General features: G+C 43.9%; 1 protein-coding gene across 1 annotated transcript; it reads right to left on the bottom strand.

Annotated features, from left to right (window-relative positions):
* Positions 1-191: 191 nt before the first annotated feature.
* On the bottom strand, positions 192-20,711 carry FGF2 (fibroblast growth factor 2; the record flags this gene model as incomplete). Its single annotated transcript, XM_083460404.1, has 3 exons — positions 20,495-20,711; positions 3,353-3,456; positions 192-377 (listed from the first exon to the last, which is right to left on the bottom strand). Exons 1-3 carry the CDS (start codon positions 20,679-20,681, stop codon positions 192-194), a joined length of 477 nt encoding a protein of 158 aa, XP_083316530.1. The 5' UTR covers positions 20,682-20,711.
* Between the last annotated feature and the right edge of the window lie 589 nt (positions 20,712-21,300).

Here is a 21,300-nt window from a genome sequence, read left to right as displayed (position 1 = left end):
GTTCGAGCCTGACACATTCACATACACACATATATGGTTCCAGGAATTAAAACAGTTAGAAGGCTTTAAACATACACAGTTCTACAATCAATCTGCAAGTCCTGGCAAATATTTGGTCACATTTTTCTGTCTTGTGGCAAAGCGGAAGCTTACCACTGCTGTAGTATATTTTATAGACTCTGCCACTAAAATCAACTCTTGGCAGACATCGGAAGGAAAAGGATAGCTTTCTGTCCTCGTCCAGTTTTTGGTCCGAGTTTGTACTGCCCAGTTCGTTTCAGTGCGACATACCAATCACTATGTTTACGAGATCGATATGTATTGTAGTTATTAGATTCCAAACGTTCAAAAAAGAAGCATTCATCTGTTATGTATTTCTGAAAATGAAGGAAGAAAACATTATTCATAGTCTGCTACCGTCACGAAATAGTCTAATCAGAAGTATTCACACCCATTTAGCAAAAAGGATAATACGCATATACAATCAGAACACTATTTTACTTTATCTTTGAAGCTCCCATAGGTAACACGCTTCCACACCCACATAAATAAAAACTTCCAAATACTACTTCCAAATTAGAGAGGTAGTTTACAAAAAGATTCAACACAACAGCCTTTTGTAAACTAGCTGTCTAATTTCCCGATCAAAGGTCAACACTGCCTTATGTAATAAGGAATGGAAAATATTTAGTTTTTATACACATTAAGCGTCCACCCTTAATAGAAATAAGGTAAGTGAGTCTGCAGACTTACACACACTTCCTTAGGTGTAAATTCCACTGAAATCAGTGGCTGCATTTACATGGAATCCTAAACCAAAAATCCTAGTTCAGTAAGACAGGATATTTACCGTATTTTTCGCCCCATAAGACGCACTTTTCCCCCTCCAAAAATGAAGGGGAAATGTGCCTGCGTCTTATGGGGCGAATGCAGGCTTTCGCTGAAGCCTGGAGAGCGAGGGGGGTCGGTGCGTACCGACCCCTCTCACTCTCCAGGCTTCAGGAAGCTCTGCGCAACCCTCGGAAGACCGGCTCCGAGGGTTGCGCAGAGCTGCCTGCAATCCCGGGACCAGCACAGCTCTGCCCGGCCACCGGGAGCCGGGGCGAAGGTCCGCCCCGCTCCCGGTGGCCGTGCAGAGCTGCCTGCGGTCCTGGGACCAGCGCAGCTCTGCCCGGCCACCGGGAGCCGGGGGAGAAGCTCCGCCCCGCTCCCGGTGGCCCTGCAGAGCTGCCTGCGGTCCTGGGACCAGCGCAGCTCTGCGCCCCCATCCCGAGCGGGGCGCTAAGTCCCGCCCCGCTCGGGATGGCGGCAGAGAGCTGCCTGCGTCGCGGGACCGCAGGCAGGTCTCTGCCGCCATCCCGAGCGGGGCGCTAAGTCCCGCCCCACTCGGGATGGCGGCAGAGAGCTGCCTGCCGTCGCGGGACCGCAGGCAGGTCTCTGCCGCCATCCCGAGCGGGGCGCTAAGTCCCGCCCCGCTCGGGATGGCGGCAGAGAGCTGCCTGCGTCGCGGGACCGCAGGCAGGTCTCTGCCGCCATCCCGAGCGGGGCGCTAAGTCCCGCCCCGCTCGGGATGGCGGCAGAGAGCTGCCTGCGTCGCGGGACCGCAGGCAGGTCTCTGCTGCCATCCCGAGCGGGGCGCTAAGTCCCGCCCCGCTCGGGATGGCGGCAGAGAGCTGCCTGCCGTCGCGGGACCGCAGGCAGGTCTCTGCCGCCATCCCGAGCGGGGCGCTAAGTCCCGCCCCGCTCGGGATGGTGGCAGAGAGCTGCCTGCCGTCGCGGGACCGCAGGCAGGTCTCAGCCGCCATCCCGAGCGGGGCGCTAAGACCCGCCCCGCTCAGGATGGCGGCACAGAGCTGCCTGCCCTCCCGGGACTGGTGCACTTCTCCCCATCGCCAGCCCCACAAGCTCGGGGGACAGCGGGGAGGCAGAGCATGCCTTCCCACTGTTCCCCGACCTGGTTCTTCCAGCCCCGCACCTGGGGGGGAAATAATTTTTTTTTTCTTTATTTCCCCCCCAAAAAACTAGGTGCGTCTTATGGGCCGGAGCGTCTTATGGGGCGCAAAATACGGTATTTAATTAAATTTTGTTTACTGCCCTTCATCCGTAGATCTTAGGATGGTTCACAGATACGCACTGTGTGCTCTTATAGGAAGCCCTCCTCTAGTTTCTTCACACAAGCAACTAAACAAGCCAGGATTCAGCACTCCATAATATGCAAACCTGAAGCTTCAAAACAGACCAGGATACGAAGCCATGGTTTAAACTGGCTTAATATCCTGGCTTGGTTTGAAGTCGTTAACAGTACTTTCTGGTTTGCATGTAACAGGAAACTATGGTAACAGGAAATCCTGGTTTGTTTTATGAATAGGGCTGTCCGCAAATGCACACGCCTTGTGCATATCCTGGATTAGTATTACATGCAAAGGTAATAGGAAATACTTCTGAGTAGACATGTATACTGTTGTGCTGTCTGTCCCATTTAAATTAATTAGGCACAAACTATAATTTGCCCATTTCAATCAAGGATGTGGGGTGGAAAAAATTTCCAGGGCTTTATTTTTTCCACAGAAAGTGTCAATAAATTCATTAATAATAATGAAGGGATGCAAATACATTATTAGGCAAGCTTTGCAGTTTCAAAGTTTTTAACTTTGTTTACTCAAAACAAGGAAAATAAGCATGCTAAATCAGATTATCCTCAAGGGCACCAGAATTTTTTTGATGCAAACTGAAAAATTTCTAATACAAAAGATCCTGGAAAATGCACATAACTGATTTTGATTTGACTTAAGCACAATTATCTCTGGATTCCGCCAGTGTATTTACTGCCATATTTTTATTTACTGACTTCCATTACTAACCCACTCTAATGGTAATGTAAATGCTAAAATATACTTAAAGAAAATATTGTTTAACCCCGGCCATCCAAGGTAGCCCAAAAATGGAAGTACAGTCAAACTTCGGAACTCGAACGCCTCCGTTCTTGAACGTTTTGGCTTCCGAATGCCAAAAACCCAGAAGTAAGTGCTCCATTTTTTGAACAAAGTCCAACGGATTCTAAGGCGCGCTTTTCATTCCCCCCCCCCATTCACTTTGCAGCCCATTGATCCTCAGTTTTCAAACATTTCAGAAGCCGAATGGTCTTCCGGAACGGATTACGTTCGAAAGTTGAGGTTCCACTGTACCACAGTGAAAGTCCAAGAAAGGTATTAATTAATGCCTACAGGTGGAACTGTGTTCTGCTGTTAACTGCACCAAATTCTGAGAATCTTTAAAAAGCAATAAAGGCATTCCATGGCATCTAGCTCCACCCTAATATGAGAGAGAGAAAGAAAGAATAGCATTTGCTTACCAGTGCTAACAACCGGCCATCTTCATTCATAGAAAGGAAACGGTTTGCACACACACCTTTGATTGACACGACTCCTCTCTCTTCTGCCTGAAGCAGCAATTTGACTGGATAGGAAGAAAGACAATGTCAATGTTCGAATAATTCCCACAAAGTGTGAGCTGTTATCCATGGGTCACTCTGAAGGGCAGCTGCAACGGCTTTGAATAACCCCAACCATGTGACCCAACCTATTGCACTATAGAATTCAGAAATAATAATAATAATAATAATAATAATAATAATAATAATAATAATAATAATATACCCCGCCCATCTGGCTGGGCTTCCCTAGCCACTCTGGGCGGCTTCCAACACAATATTAAAATACTGTAATGCATCAAACATTAAAAGCTTCCTTCACATTTGGAACTTCAAAACTGCAAACTTAGTAACTGTAACACAATTCATAATTTGTACCAAGTGTTGAGCTAACACAAATATGCAGGGCATTTACATTTTACTTCCAAGACAGTTCAAAATGGCACTAGGATTCAATCTCTACAATAAGTACAGGAGAATCACCACTTATGTGGGGGTTCTGTTCCCGGCTGCTGCACACATCACCAGGATGCACGCAAATGGGGGTCCCCCTGTTCCACCCCACCCCATTCTTGCCCTGCCCCCGCTCCATCACCTTTCGGCGTCAAAAACGGCACGCTTGTGCACGGCCATGTGAACCTCGAACACACAGGAGTGGGGAATTGCCTGTAGGTGATTTCAGTCACAGTTTGATATTTTAGTGTGGCGTCACCTACACTCCTTGCCTATTGATACTAGACAGGCAGCTTTCACTGTACATTTTTCAATGCCTGCTAAAAACATTTTTGTTTAGACAAGCCTATCCAAATGCTTAAGAAAGTTGATGTGAGTTCTGATCTGCTTTCAGTCTACTGCTGTTATTTCAACTTTTCAAATGACTTAAATTTTATTGTTAATCCTTCTAAGTGATAATTTTATTACTTTATCTTTTTGTAAACTATGAGGTTTTCTGCAATCAAGCTGTTTGAGAATTTTATGAAACAAATAAACATAATCATACAGCAAACAAAAAGCATTAGATAAATGATTCCTGTCTCTCTGCATTTTCCTCCCAAAGTAGTTTAATGTATTTTTTTCTGTATGCTTTTCAAAACCTGCCAATACTTGATGTAGAAGTTCCTAATCATTTATCCTGGAAAACAAAACTCGGAACTAATCTATTTCATTGCACCAATGTTTAAATTGCTAAGGACACTTAACGGAAGCAAGGAAAGAAATCATCTTACAATTGTATATCGCTTAAAATAAAACAGAAACACTACTCTGAAATATCTTTATAGCCTATTTTCCAATTTTTTCCATGTACTACCAAAGCTTGTTTAGTCATAACAGGCTCTTAAAAGTGATTCATATAAACTGCTTCCAGACCATTATAATAAATTTGATCTTAAGAACTGTACCAAAATTTACTGGACATAAAATATTTGTTGCTGCTACTTAAACTGAATGCGCTCCAGAAATTTGAAATGCAATCTTTGCTACTGACAAAACTGAAGATGCAGTGCACTTTACCAAGGAGTAAACTATAGTTAGGTAAGTGTACCTGCATCTTTTCCCATTACAGTGGGAATGTGATTTTGATTTGGACAATAGTCAATGGACAAGCATGATTTTCTGTTCAGCACTGTGGCCTCCCCAGGCTGTTTCCTCCCCCCCCCCCCCGCCTTAGAAAATGAAATCATCCGTTCTTTGTTATACCCATCCTATGTATAATATATTGTTTGCCCCATGGATACTGGCTTGGGAATTAATTGCACTTTATACCTTATATAAAGTAAGGATGTAATGACGGCACAGATGCATCTTTAATACCAATCTGAAAACCTGTGCCCAATCAGTAAAATTGTGATGGAGGAGGGAATGGGAAAATTTTCTTCTGGATAAGTCCTGACACTTCCTTATATCTATTTAAAGGGGAGGGGTGCACATGTATCAGTTCTAGCATGTGCCTGGACCTAGGGGGGTTTCAGGAGGAAGCAGAGCACATTGCCCTCCCCTGATCTTACCCCAAAACATTCTGCTGCTGTACATCCTTGGGCTCTGAGGGTAGGGAGTAAATGGTGCTCATCCACCCCTCCAGAGATTCACGATGCTCTTAAAAAACCACTTGCCAACAAAGATGTGAAGACACAGTATCAGTACCTTCATGGACAATTAAGATGATATGAACTTAAATGGGCTGGTCATAGATGATAAACTTTGTGTGGATTAAATAACACTGTAACTTGTCTAATGGGAAATGACTTTGGTAAGGTGTGTTGCATCCTCTTCAGCTAAACAACAGCACTATTGAGAGACAACAAACCTCAATATTATGAAACAAGACTTGCAAATTAAAATTCCACTGCATCCTCAGATGAAGTTGCTTGCAGAGATGGTATTAAGTCGTAGAACCAAAAAGCAGGTCTTGAGTTTGGAAACCGAAACCCATTCAATACATAAGATAATATTTTGAAACTCAAGTTTGTATTAACTGTTTAACTCAAAAAAACATTACTTTTGACAATGTGAAAGAATTATAGCTATTTGTTTACTGCCAGCATAAACAGTACCATGCAGTTGCCAATTTTTTCAAAGGAAAAACAAATACATGACCAATTGAAAAAGCAAGCTATTTAAACAGTGGAGAGAAAAAGGTGAAACTCTAACCTCTACCTTTGCTAAGAAGTTAAAACGATGCCCTGTATTCTGCAAACAACATTCTACAGAAGTGTGATGACCAACTTTATTCCGAAGAGTCAGAAGCAATATTTTTACACTTAACTGGGGGAAATATTATATTTGGCCTATATTTTCTTCCTTTCTGCCTTCTTTAAAATTCTCAGAGTCTTATGGCACGAATCCCTTCTGCTCATATACTGACTAGACGTATTATCCAAATGGATATATTGAGTGCCTCAAAGTATGAGATAGCTTTCAACGTGGTTTAAAGTGGAGTGCTTTTAAGTTTTTCCTGGCCAATCTAAAAATGTCCATCAGAGAATAAAACCATACTTTCATACCCACTTCCCAGAGTCTCACTTTTGTAGAGCAAGATGTTATTTCATTCTGTATTTTAAAAAAATAGTATTTTTAACATACAGTCTGAATGCCAAATGGAAGTATAGGCCAGCATTATAATGTATTATAATGAGAATAAATAGAGTGTCAACGAAAGCTACTAATTATCAGGTGAGAGTATAACAAGAGGACTGTTCACACAAAACTAAGGCATGCTTTGTTCAACTTAACTTATTATTATTTATTAAATTTCTATACCACCCTTTACGCAAAGATCACAAACTATTATTAGTTTGAATGTGCAAACCCTGCCTAGCTTACTAACCATAGTTGGTTTCCTCCCACCAAACAATGAAGCCATGAATTTCTTGTTGGTTTACAAACCATGGCTGATACTAAGTGTAACTAGAACTTGGTGTTCTGTTTGAACCCAACAACCTTGCTTAACCATTCTTTGTTTGACCACTCCATTCTATGGGACAAGAGCACAAGGCAAAAGCAGCTGAAAAACAAGCCAAGCTTTGGAGAAACAAGCCACAGCTTGCTTGCTAGTCTGTAAGATGGCACATGGTTTGTCTAACTAATGGTTAAACTAAGTCATCATTGGAGCCAAGTGTTTTGTTGAGCTAGGGCTCTAGCATATATTAGACCAGGCTTCCTCAACCTCGGCCCTCCAGATGTTTTTGGCCTACAACTCCCATGATCCCTGGCTAGCAGGACCAGTGGTCAGGGATGATGGGAATTGTAGTCTCAAAACACCTGGAGGGCCGAGGTTGAGGGAGCCTGTATTAGAACAAAGCAGAACATGTTATATTAATGAGCCAAGGATTAGAATGACTTTGAAGCAGATGTGGCAGGGACATAAGAAGTGGAAGGGGAGAAAAGGGGACATCATAAATATTCTGTGGAAACAGAGAATTGGGTGGTTGAGGTGGATGGGCTGTAGTGGTAAAGCACTTGATTTGCATGCAGACGGTCCCAGGTTCAGTCCCAGTTGGTGTAGACAAGACTAGATGGACCAATGTCCAAATCAGCAGCTTCTTCTGGGTGAATTGCAGAAAAGGCCTCCCACAGTAAGTGCCCCAATGCCCTTAAAGATGGGCATATTGGGCTACTGGTCACCTGGTGACTGAACAGCAATAGATGCTTGGATGCATGTTTTACATTCAAGCTATGAAAGGATCACTCAGAAGGAGGGTGACTATACTATGTACTGTATTTACTTCAGTACATCTTTACTTGAAAGATGAATGCAGTCTCTCTTAAATTAAAGGAAACCCGAAGTTACTTGATTTTACATCAGCTTTCCAAGTTATAAAACCCTTCTTTAAGTCCATGTTTTTCTATATACAAAATAGATGTACAAGGATACAGGTGCAACAGACTTTGTACTTGCATTATACAACAGAATTTATGTGAAAGGCCTCATTTCAGGGGAATGCTAGCAGATAATTTGGGATTAGCTGGCATATCCTGCAAAGGACCAGTGCTGCTTAATATAGAACAAGCTTCTGAATGCAGAATGGGAGCTGTTCAGTTGTGGTTATTTTCTGCTCAATGCCAGCTTTAATTTTTATGCATTACATAATAGTGGGAAACACTTCTTCTGGCTAGTACAAATGACATAATGCATGTAACAAATGCATTTATGCTTTAGTGTAGCTATTTCTTTTAAAAGTATTTACAACTTAGCTGCAACAAGTTGTCCCTCGTGTTATAGAGGCCGTGTTACAGAGGCAACAAGTTAGTTGTCCCCCGTGTTTCAGAGGGCTGACCGGCCTCAACCAGAAGTTGGGTGCTTCGTTTCATGCTGTGGAACATGTTTTCATCAGAGAATCGGAAGTGATCTTTGCTTTTCACACTTTAGGTGACTCTTAAAGATATACAGTACTGTTGTACTGTTTTATTGTTGTTAGCCGCCCTGAGCCCGGCTTCAGCTGGGGAGGGCGTGATATAAATAAAATTTATTATTATTATTAGATACGGTATATATATTTTGCCAACAGGCCTATGTAGTTGTTAAGAAATTTTGTGGAGAAGCTAGTCATTTTAATGGTGGTTTTGTAGTGCTTTTAATAACCTTTCTATGTATAAAAACACACTCTGAATTGTATACTGGTTATTTCTGTAATGGTTCTAACAGCACAATCCAATGAATGTTCAGTTATAAATGAATTCCATTTTGTAGAAAGAGGCTTACTCTTTAGTAAGTGTGTGGAGGACTTCGGCCTTATAGCACAATTCTACACCTATCTACTCAGAAGTAAGTCTCACTGAGTTTAATGGAGCTTATTGCCAGGTAAATGGGTATAACATATGGAATTGGGTGCATACTTTTTCCTGGAAGTAAGCCTTATCAAACACAATGGCACATGAAAACAAACATGCATGGGATTGCTTTGTAAATCTGGTAAAAGCAATCAGTACATATTTTGTTTCCAAAGCACCTGGTTTATGAATAATGTTTAAGGTGGTGGCACTGAAAACACTGTCTCTGGGCTGAGAACCAAAATGCCTGTGACATTTATACTGAGAATGAGTTTCCATACAACTCCTACTTCCAGAGGCGAGGAATTAATGAATTGTCAAAAACACGAACAACTTATACATTGTTTTTAATGGCACTCATATATGCCTACCTAGGAACCCTTTCCTTTTCATTCAGTTTTGCTAGCTCTGTCCTTCAAAACCCAATGCATATTGTGGCACATAAGGGGGACAGGCACCTAAGGTTGCAATGAATTCATTGAGACTTACTTCTGAGTAGACATGCATAAGATTACACAGCGAGATTCAAACCACTACCAGCATCCTTAGCCACAGCTATGCCTCCATGATGGATTTCTCGTTTTGATAAGCATGGTTATTTATTTATTCCAATGTATATCCTGCCCTTCCCCGCCAAAGAAGGCATACAAAATAGTTTCAAAAATATAATTAAAATAAAAGAAAGCATATTTTAAACTTCTAAAAAATAATTTCTTGGTTGCCAGTAACCATATCTTTCAGCCAGCAAATGGTAAACAGGAATGTTTTTAGATTCTTCCTGAATGCTAATAGTAAGGGATACAGCTGCACCTCACAAATGGGAAACTGCCCCCGAGGCCGTATCAGAACATCAGAATCACAGCAATATAAACTGGAGTCCAATATAAACCCAATCCCTGTACAGCTAGTTGTTCATTCTCCCACCCAAACCCCACAGTTAAAATATTTTTATACAAGCCGTTACAAAAGCTTAGTCCTTTTTAAAATAGTTTTAATCCCACGATTAGCATTTAATATTGTCAAGCCTAGCTGTCTCCCTGCCTCCCCATCCCTCATCTTTTTTTTAGTAACTTCTGTAGTAATTTCCCTCCCAAATATTTGATTATCAAATAAGAGATTATTATATGCAACAAATCAAAATCCAGATAATGTGAGAAAGCAAATAAAAAGCGTTTGAATCTTACAAGGAGAGCAAAGAAGGTGAAGAAAAATCATACACACCATCTGAACTTTTACCATCTCTCTAGCGTGCAACTAATTTACATCAACTGACAAAATAATCAGCAAAACACTTCAGTTTACAAGAAGGGAGTTTGTGTACTCACTGAAAAAACCCAGGCTGCACGTCCCTGGATCAATGACTACCATTACTACCATCTCTGCTACGGAAAAGGCAGTTGCAAGCCAAGAGTTCGAGGCCCATCTCCAACATATTTGCAGAGGCCCTCTAAGGAAAACCCTTTCATGAGGCCCCTGCGTGACATACACTGCGGTTAAGTAACTGGGCCAAGTGCATATAAGTTAAATCTTGCTCCTGCACATTCAACTCAAGAGCACAGGAACAATTAATTGGGAGTCTTCTTTGCCTGGTACTAGAAAGCAGCTAAACGTACCTCCAAGAACTAATATACTCAGGGAAGGATGCTAAAAGACGTGAAAGTTGGAACCGAACTCAATGGGACTCACTCCCAAATAGACATGCATAGGATTATACTGGAAAAGACACTTCACACAATATAAACATACACAAATAGGCAAAAGGGCTCGCCAACCATAGTCTGTGTAGTGCTTCCAGATGAAGCTTTTAACGCAACCCAGTCGTTGTTCTCCCGCTATAAGTGGCAGCAGATAACTTTCTACACTTCAGCAGCAACAGCATTTTTAAAATATGCATCCTGCTATGTTCTGTTCATAAGAGACGCAGCTGGCGCTGTGGGTTAAACCAAAGAGCCTAGGACTTGCCGATCAGAAGGTCGGCAGTTCGAATCCACGCGACGGGGTGAGCTCCCGTTGCTTGGTGCTTCCTCCTGCCAACCTAGCAGTTCGAAAGCATGTCAAAGTGCAAGAAGATAAATAGGTTCCACTCCAGCGGGAAGGTAAACTGCGTTTCCGTGCGCTGCTCTGGTTCGCCAGAAGTGGCTTAGTCATGCTGGCCACATGACCCGGAAGCTCCCTCGGCCAGTAAAGCGAGATGAGTGCCGCAACCCCAGAGTTGGCCACGACTAGACCTAATGGTCAGGGGTCCCATTACCTTTTATGTTCTGTTCATACTGGTGGCTGTAATACAGCCACATTGATAAGCAGGGCCGTCTTTAGCATATGCCCCGCCAGGGTGCAAATATCCGCCCAGCGCCCCCAAATTTAGTGCTGCCCACATCTACACCCAAGATATACTTCTCCACGGTTGCAGGCGAGGCCATGGCAGGGGCGTCCTGCTCTTCTGAGTCGTGCTGCTGTTGCCCCTCAAGAACCAGGCGTCCGAGCTCTGCAAAAAACATCCAGGTGCTTTTAAAAGCTCCCCAGGAGGAGGAAGGAGAAGAAGAGGGACGCAGCAGCCACACTGACAGTGGGCAAGAGAGCAACGTCTCTCCCATGCAGGGCGGGACTCCGGGGAGGAGAAAGCAGCCAGGGTGGAGGCGGCAGCAACAGCCGGCTTTGAATGTCAGCTTGATCAAAATTACTTATTATTTCATACCAGGTAAGATAGTTAAGAGCTTATGCAGCTTCAGGGGCGGGCACCTGGCACGCCCCCAGAATTTGGTGCCCAGGTGCCCCGCACCCCTTGCAGCCCCAGGTAAAGACGGTCCTGTGGATAAGTAAGAGACTGGGTGTCAAATCACATCATTTCAACATGTTGGGTTTTTTAAAAAATGTCAATTGCTTCATTTGCGCTAAAGCTTTTTGGGTTGTTTGTTTAAGAACTATTATTATATGACTACTTTAATCATGTTTAAAGCAAAAAAAAAAAAATTCCTTCCAGTAGCACCTTAAAGACCAACTAAGTTAGTTCTTGGTATGAGCTAAGAACCAACTAAGTTAGTTCTTGGTATGAGTTAGTTCTTGGTATAAAATACACAGTATTTTATTTTATTTTTTGACTATGGCAGACCAACACGGCTACCTATCTGTAGCAAAAAAAAAAAGCGCATTTTAGCAGAATTTAAAATATATATATTTAAAATATAAACATCCTGCTAGCATGATGCTTACCAGAAGGGTAATGGTGAATCTAAGATGTGACAATTGGGTTCACTACCTGAAATGTTCCCAGAACAAGTCAGAGCTTTAAAAATGATGGGGGAAAGCAGCACAAAGGCCATCTATACCTGCAGAGGTTGCTTTGCTGTTCCATTCTTTCGATAGAGAATTTTACAAGCTCTCGGAACAATCAGAAGAACAGGGAAATTATAGGAGAAGATTTAATTATGACATATAGATATGTGATTCAGCCTTACATGTTAGGCACACACGCATAAAAAAAGATGGTTGCCATGGAAAGAGGATGTACCACTGGCCTCCAGCACATCTAGCCTCTCATGTTCTTAAAAATACAGTTTACAAATTTACAGTTGCAAAGTTGTAATCTGTCACAAGGCCTAAAAAATGGACACACAGGAACCTGAAATAAATAAGTGATATAGATTCCGGTTCACGAACAGAATATAGCTTTCTGATCTCAGAAAACTTAGGGAAAATCCTAACTTGTAAGTAGCGTAAGTCATTTAGCCTGTCAGCATCTATTTTCCTGTTCAAACATAACACAAATAGGACATTATCAACAGCTTGCCATTGGCTAAAAGGTAAGAGACTGCAGTGAGAGGGGCAGGGAGAGTCTCCAAAGTCATTTACAGGTTCCTAAATCAATACAGGGATGCGGGTGGCACTGTGGTCTAAACTACTGAGCCGCTTGGGCTTGCCAATTGGAAGGTTGGCAGTTTGAATCCCTGCGACGGGGTCCCAGCTCCTGCCAACCTACCAGTTCAAAAGCATGTCAAAGTGCAAGTAGATAAATAGGTACCGCTCCGGCGGGAAGGCGTTTCCGTGCGCTGCTCTGGTTTTGCCAGAAATGGCTTAGTCATGCTGGCCACATGACCCAGAAAAACTGTCTGCAGACAAACGCCGGCTTCCTCGGCCTATAGAGCGAGATGAGCACTTCAACCCGAGTCATTCGTGACTGGATTTAACTGTCAGGGGTCCTTTACCTTTTAAAAAAATAAATACAACACCGAAATATGCCTCCAAAGCAGCAGGAAGTCACCATAAAAGTTGGACCATCAGTATGCTTCCAGCAACCAACTCCTGCCGAGAGGCTATCACATTCTCAACTAGCCACAGCCTCCTAACACGTTTGAAGGGAAATGTTAAGACTATGATTCTGTTATATAATCTGAGAGACTAAAAAGCCAATCTACGTTACCCATCAGATAAATCACAAATCTCTTAATGTTCTTAAAAAGAAAACCCCTGTACTACAAATGCAAGAGACTCCAAATTTGCTCATAGAAGCAGTGGAGAGCGGCTTATAACCCTTTCTCACTGCACAATTTTTATGATCAAGGATCAAACACACCCACACCAGGCTGCTTAATTTCCAATGAAGAAGGGACACAGATAACCCCAGCAGTCCAATGAGAGAAAACAGAGAGGGGTGATTTGGGGGCGGGGGCGGGGGAAGACTTAGTACCCCTTTCCCCCAGATGCCTAATGTGCTCTAAATCACTCCCACTGCCTCACTCATCTTCATAAGGATTCAGTAGTGCCCCAATTCTAATTTGTGGGCTTTGCTTATATCGGGTTGTATCCAGCATACTGCTAAATTAAAGTCACTCAGCGGCATACTTGCTCCACTGGCTTTGCACCAGTGGAATGTTATTGCAAAAGAGAGCGCAGAAGCAGGTTGCTGCTAACTTTGTTGTGTAATAGACTGTGCAAGGTGTTGCATGAGTTTCTGCTAATGCAACTACTGTGTTAGATTCCTCTGTTGTACAACACTAAAACTCATGTGCACAACCGCCAAATCGCACTTCACACATGCACACAAGCACCAAATCGCGCCGCACACCTGCAGATATGGTCTTCAGGTTGTGGGCTTTTCATGTTGCAAACGGGCCTCCAGAACAGATCCCGTTCACAACCAGAGGTACCACTGTACTAAGACACTGAATCTGGTGTAACGGAACTTAGGAAGTGATTCAATGGTCCCTAGGAGGATGTCCCAGAAGCCACATAATTTGGAGGTTATCCTTCTCTACGATCAGAGACAGAGATGACTTGACCACTGCACTTCATTGTAAGGATGCAAGTCACTTTCTCTTTCAAAGCAAGAAATGTGGGACATACATTATCTAAATATATATGTAATAAATAGCAAGTTGAGAAACTCAGAACTGATGCCGTACTTTACATAGGATGCAGCAGTACTATTGTTAATGAACACAGCACAGCACCTTAATGAAAACATAGCTGAAGATGACACCCACAAATCCCTGAGTGAGATAAACAAGGTGATCTATTATTTTTGTCATCAAGCAGTCATGAGATTGCATTGAGCCAAACAGAACTGCTATTCCTTTAAAAAAAGTGTTTTTCATTCTGTGATTGCAAGCTTACTAACCAAAAGTGAGTTCTGATTTCATTTGGTTATTCACATCAAAGTCCACTAAAACAAGGTAGGCTTTATAGAAGGCATAACAATGCTTAAGATTCCCTTAGCAGATGAAGAGCAGGATGCCTTGATTTGTTCTTTTTTTTTTTTTTTTTTTGTCCTTGCAGCAGCAGCAGCAGCACTTAACTTCAACCAGGAACCAAATCTAGGATCCCATGAATAACTGCACTTTTGTTTGGTACACAATCACCTTTTTGCTTCCAAGGGACAGCAGGAGAGCAGGGAGCCTTAGTGGAAAAAGTGATCAGAGGAGAACAGGTTAAGCAGTCTTTCTGCCTCACTATTCATTCTTCCAGTCAAACTGGCAACCTCCCACAATTGCTTTCCTTTAAAAAGAGAAAGAGGCATCTGCTGTGTAACTTCAAGCAAGCAACTAAGGATGACATTTTCCTGGGAATCTTACAAGGACTGGGGGGGGGGGGGAAATGACAAGAATTGTAAAAAGGGTTAATATAAGAACTGGAGAAAAAAATTGAGGTAGAAAGGAGATGGTAGCTGGAGAGAAAGAGTAAATTCTAGCTTCTTCTTCTTTTTACAAAAATGGGGTGGGAATAAATGAAAGAAGGCAAGGTGGACCATGAAAAAGGCAATTTAAAATGAGAGAGGAAAGAAGACGGAGTGAAAATTAGCAAAAGGAAAGGAAATTATTCCAACAGAACATGCTTCAGCACTAAAAATGGTGAGAAAACAGGATGGTTTTTAGTGAGAGAAAGAATAGGAAGTTGAGGGGTGCAGGATGAGAGAGAAAAGGAGGTTTTTTTATTCATCACCTGGTAAGGTTTCTAGCTGCAAATGTTAAGCGTTAGAAAGCCAAAGGTGGAAGAGACATTATGGAAGCCTAAAAGTGGCCAGCGTGGTTCCCTTGAGATATTGTTAGACTATAGCTCCCATCATCCCCAGATGACACAGGCAATGGCTAGGGATGATGGGAGCTGTAGTCCAACAACATCTGGAGGGCACCACATTGGCTAGTCCTGACCTAGATAGCCATGCACTATTCACTTGAGAAAGCAGAGTACAGAATATGAGGAAGAGTACTATTACAGCATAGAAAATAAGAGTGATCGTTAACCTTTAGCCATGGGCCCTAGGCAGAAAAAAAAGGATTGTAAGGAAGGGATAGAATAGGAAGGAAGTGGGACCAAAAGAAATAATGACCCCAGTGTAGGCGCAACCAAATAGCTTGATAATGAAGTCAACAAACCAACCTGGTTAGAGTAGCAGGCTTTTCTCCAGAAAAAAAGCCTCTGAGACAAATGTACGAAGCAGAATTACGGGCTACCTAACTTTTGGTTACCTAACTTTTCCTTAAGAAAAAAGACATCCTTTCCTGAGCAGGTAATCAGCACTGTCAAACCGGACAGCACCAACCATATGTTCAACACTGCATAGGACCCTAATCCATAAACAAGCATCATGTAAATGGCTCCAGTTGCTGAACACAGGAATCAAGCCATGTTTGTGAACGTGAAGCCTCTATGATGTTAAGGTACTATCTTCTATTAATTTTTTTGCATTGTAATTTTCATTTCTGAACTATGTTGCAATTTTAAATGAAAAGTGGTAAATAAATGGCATAAATACATAAATGGGGCACACAAGTCCAAGTCCAGAAAAAAGGCCCATGCAGGACAGTTGAATTCCAAATATGAACTATTGTTGAAAAACCACAATGTTTACTGTCAGCCTCAAATCAAGGTTCATTGACCGTTCCGCATTATTAGTTTTGTTTGGGTTATTTAAAAAGCACTCTCAAATATATTTCATTTAAGTGACATCCACGCTGTTGGTATCTGTCTGTCTTGAGAGACAATGGAGTGCACCTCCGGGGGTGAAGTCAAACTGCTGTGTCAGCAGCACCGAAGCAACTTCCCTGGGGCACGAGACTGGGCTGTGTGTATGGAGGTACTGGGTTGCCCAGATGACAAGACCTCATTCTGGGACTTGCTGATGTGGTCCAAAGGAAAGCAGAGCAATATGCTTGACACCAGGTTGGCTGCAAGGGCTGCCAGAAAGAGGCGCACAAGGCACCATCCAACTGTCTTAGGGACTCCACTCTGGATGTGTGTATGGTTTGCTCCTTAGCCTTTTCTTCTCACAAAGATATCCCTTGCAACGGGGTGAAAAGATTATGAATAAATGATATATTTAACACGCTCAAAAATACAAATACTATCCTTTATCATAAACATGAGCACTGTAAGTTGAGTATTGTGCTTTGTTCTGTAATCCATTTTATGTAACCAGTGTAGGGGGAAATGTAGTGAGGAAATGAAGTTAACACATATGAGGGCATACAATCAGCATGAATGTTTTAGAACTGCTCTGTATTTTAATACTTTTAATGTTTCTTTGTATGGCTGAATATAGATTCAGCTTAAATCAGCTGAATCTTTCCCCAGACTTGTTTCTGATAGCAGAAAAAGAACTTTCCAGAACCACATTTTCTGTTCATGGGAATTAAACTGCAGCAAGTGTAATGTCTGAAGGACTTAACGCCCAGATCTCCTCGGAATCCCAGCCTGAAGCTAGCAAATTCATATATGACTCACAAAGATACATAGATCTTTCCAACCTTAACCTTTTGTCACAGAAGCACCCTACAACTATACTTGTATGAACAAAACTGATATTAGTAGTAAAAGAGCAACACCCAGGAGTATTTGCACATGCAATACAATAAATACAGTATTCACCCACCTGACTACCAACAGCTCCAAATCCACATTAGCTGTTTGTGGCCACAGTGATGCTAATAACTGTTCACCCAGCTTCCATTCTCTAGGAGCTGACAGATGACATACTTGCCACCAAGTCTCAATGCACAAGCAAAAGAAAGACTGCTGCCTAATACTCTGACAGTATCCCCATCTCTTCCCCACTGACCCACTGATCGCTTCCTCCTCTAGGCCCCACCCCCAGGAGTTATGCCCCCAGTCCTAGCCACAAGCAACTCCTGTGACTGGCTGCTCAGAGGCCCCTGTCAATCAGAGCCCAGTTGAGTCAAGAGCCCTTGCCAACATTCCTTTGTTCCGAATCCTGGAACCACCTCCAGAGGCTATGCATTTCAGAGTACATGGTGCTATACTAATCTACTTAATATAAAATTGGATAAATAAATACTCTGCCTTAGATTTAGACTTTCCTTTTGATTGTGTCTACTCACTGTTTCTTCCATGGTCCTAAATAAACTTCAATCGAATTTCTGGGCTATATTGGTTTCTGGACACACTCAGAAGCTGTTTATTTTCCCCACCACTAACATTACTCTGCTTCTGATTTAAAGTGCTTGGGAGGTCTGGACAGGTGACAGGCTGAAGTTAGAATAGAATCATAAAGGTGGAAGGGACCATGAGGGTCATCTAGTCCAACTCTGTGCAGTGCAGGAATCTTATTTGCACATCAGCAAAAAGATCTTGAACTCACAACCCTGAGAATAATTGCCTCATGCTCTACCGACTGAGAGACTTGGAATACAGCTGACCCTCTCCCTACACTCAAATAAACCCCCTTAAGACAACTAAGAATCCTGAACCCCTTATTCAAGAAGACAAATAATCAGGTGGCAGTGAGAAGGGAGAGGTGCAGGATGGGACACCCATTGTTTGTGAGCTGAACCAGAGTGCATGCGGTGTTAGGAAAGGAGTAGTACCTCTAGTGGGGGACACGTGATGCTCCTTCTGTGATAGTTTGTCCACCTTTGGTCCTCACACTCTACTCAGCTCATCTGTGGCTCCAAGAAGCTGTCAACATGCAATGGCAGCCACACTCTGGGAAACGGCTTTGACTAGCTGGCTAAACCAGATGAGGGGAGCCAGTAGGACTCAAACCCTTGCTGAGTTAGGGACTTCCCCTGCATGGAAAGACAGGCTCCGGTGGAACAAGCAGACAAGCCCAACAGCAGGTCCAATGGTCAAGAAAGTGGCTTCTGTACAAGCTGTAGAGAGAAGTGATTCTGATCTAAACCTCCACTGCCTTGTGGGATGTCTTTGGGAGAAGAAGAGGCTATGGAGTAAACCCTACACAAATCAGGAGTGGAGTCCCTAAGATGGTTGGATGGCGCCCTGTACGCCTCCTTCTGGCAGCTCCTGCAGCCAAGCTGGTGCCAAACGTATTGCTCTGCTTTCTTTTGGACCACACCAGTGAGACCAACATGGGGGGGGGGGGCTTGTCACTCCCAGAGGTGCATGCCATTGTCTCTTTAGAGAGATGGATGCAAAGAACACAGGAGCAAGTTTACCAACATTACCTGACACATTCAGAAAGTCTAAAGAATCCATTAAAAGGAGTTACACTAATTCCTAATAAAATGTAAGCAGACTAGCAAGAGAGTTGATGCCGCATTTTACACGCCACAAGTCTTCTTGTGTTACCTACATTGATCCCAAAATAAATCTGTGTTAAATGTGCCATTAAGTCATTTGCAAATATGAGAAAACTGAGGCAGACGGAATCCCCATAACATTAAAAATCACTGTATTCCAATACAACTGGGAATTCTAAAATTACAGGATTCTGTGTTGAAAGCAGATTTTGCACTCAGTGCATTCCAAGACATATGATGTTCCTCAACTAATCTTATTATCATTATGAATGCCAATTCATAATTGGCATTCATAACCCTGAAATTCAAGTGCACCTAATAAATAAAACATTGTATCTGCATGGAACAATGTTATAAGAAAACATATTTTACAATTCACCCAACAAATCAAAGGAGGAAACATTTTAATATTCTACAAACATTAGAATCCAAAAACTAGCTTTCTTCTTTTCTGTTCTTTTTAGGTACAACCTTCTTTCCCCCAGTTTCATGAGTTTGTCACCTCTTTTTACCAGTTTCCTTTATTTCTGAATAAGCTTAACACAAAACCCTCTCATTCTCAAAGCAACAATTGTGCCCATGACCAACAAGCCTCTTTGCAATAATGCTTATGGAATGGAATAAAGTATCAGGAGCCAGGGCGGGAGCGGCAAGTTATACAAGCCTTGGGATGAAAGAGATTCTGTGCTTTGAGGAGCATGTCTGGGATTGTTGGGAATCCTAGGACTGGTGCCCATGATGGGTTGCAGACACTCAGAGGACAGGTAAGGGGCTGCGCTGCAGTCAGTGTGGCTTTGTGCATGGCATGAAAGGCGAAGGGAAAAGATACACAGATGCTACAGGAGTGTGCATAACGCAGTGCCAAAATAAAAATATAGAAGCAGGGGCAAGTGAAAAGATGAGGTGAAATGACACAACATGAAGAACAAAATTGGTTCAAAACTAGGACTGGTTACGTAGGAAGGATCTCAGGTGGTGTCAACAGCTGAAGGTGAAGACAACAGGGAATTCCATCTCTGCTGGATGTAACAGTTTCTGAAAGCAGTGGAAGTAGCAATTATTTCCAGCAATTAGGGGAGAAGTGGGTGATGGATGATGTTAAACAATATTAGTGCTAGGTAAGAGCAGGGAAGCTCCTATGGATGGGGATCATGTATTTGGCTGTGGGAACCATAGCACGTCGGTTGTGTGTGTGTGGAAAGCTGCAAGCAGTGGTAGATATTAATCTGACAACTGGCTTAAATTTTTGGGGAAAAAACCCCACTACCCACCAGCTACAGTTCCCACAGCCAGTTCTCCCTGCATTCCTAAACACAGCTGGGAGCCAGATGAACTGAATTTAATGGGACTTCATCTAGAGATTTGTTATATCTGCTCATCTGCCTTTTGCCCATGGATGGCCTTCGTTTTAAACCAGAGGCGAGGAATCTGTGACCCTCCAGGTGTTGTTGAGACTTGACTTCCAACACCACTGACCACTAGCCATGCTGGCTGGGGCTGAGGGAAGCTGGGAGTCCAAAATCCAGCCTGCCACAGGTCCCCCATCCCTGCTTTTCTGAATTTTAAAAATATTTGTCATAGTTATTGTGGTGTTTTTGTTTGTTTTTTGAACCTTCATAATACCCAAAGATAACCTTAGGAGATATCACCTGCGCGAAACCACAGCCAATGTTCTTTAAATTAATCGACCCTCGGGGAGTTTTAAAACATGGAGGCGCCTCACTCTGGTTTGGGACTGAGGATGAGGCCAGCGGGGCCCCGTCGGTTTGTGAGGGCAGAGACGGCGGGCCCGACGGTCGGTACTTACTGTACGGGTCGCTCTTCTCCCGGACTCCATCCACTCTGCCGTCGGGGTTGATCCTCAGGAAGAAGCCGCCGTTTTTGCAGTAGAGCCGCTTGGGATCCTTAAAGTGTCCGGGCGCGAAGGTGCCGCCGCTGCCTCCGCCGCCGTCGTCGGGCATCGCGGGGAGGGTGGTGATGCCCGCCGCAGCCATCCCCGCCGGGCCCGCCGCTGCCGAAGACGGCTCCCCCCGGGGTGCCCTCCCGCGAGCGCCTCGCCGACGGCCGCGTCCCCCCAGCCTCGCGCCCCGGCAGCCGCTTCTCCCTCGCCCGCTCAGCCTGGCCGCCCGACGGCCACCTCCGCGGGGAGGGCCGGGGCTGACGGAGAGGCGAAGGCGCCCTCTCGCCCGCCTTCCCTCGGGGCTCCCTGCCCAAGTTCTCGCAAGTTCGCCGCCGGAGCTGCGCAACGCCGAGCCTGGCGCCTCCGAGAGACCTTTCGCCGGAGCCAGCCAAGCCTCTCCGGCCCAGCACGCCGGGGAGTCCTCTGGCTGGAAACTTGCTGCTGCCGCCCAGTGCGCGGAGAGAGAGGGAGGCGAGGAGACAGGCGAGGCGCTGTTGCAGCTTCTGGGCTCGCCAATGTGCGGCCCCTCGAGCAGGACTTATTATTTACTTGTTTGTTCCCTCCCCTCTGCCCCTCCTCCGGCCTCCCACCCCTCCGTGTCTCTTTGCTGGGCCGGTTCTCTGCCTGCCGTCCGGTGCGACGGGGGAAGGAGGTGGTCGATTCTGCTGCTGTTGGAAACTGGCCGGGATGGGGAAGGGGGGAGCGCCTTCCCT

Source organism: Podarcis liolepis (genome assembly GCF_965112155.1).
Source record: "Podarcis liolepis genome assembly, chromosome: 9".
Lineage (NCBI taxonomy): Eukaryota > Metazoa > Chordata > Lepidosauria > Squamata > Lacertidae > Podarcis > Podarcis liolepis.
The sequence above is the reverse complement of the archived record's forward strand: the minus strand, read 5'-3'. Positions and strand labels throughout refer to the sequence as shown.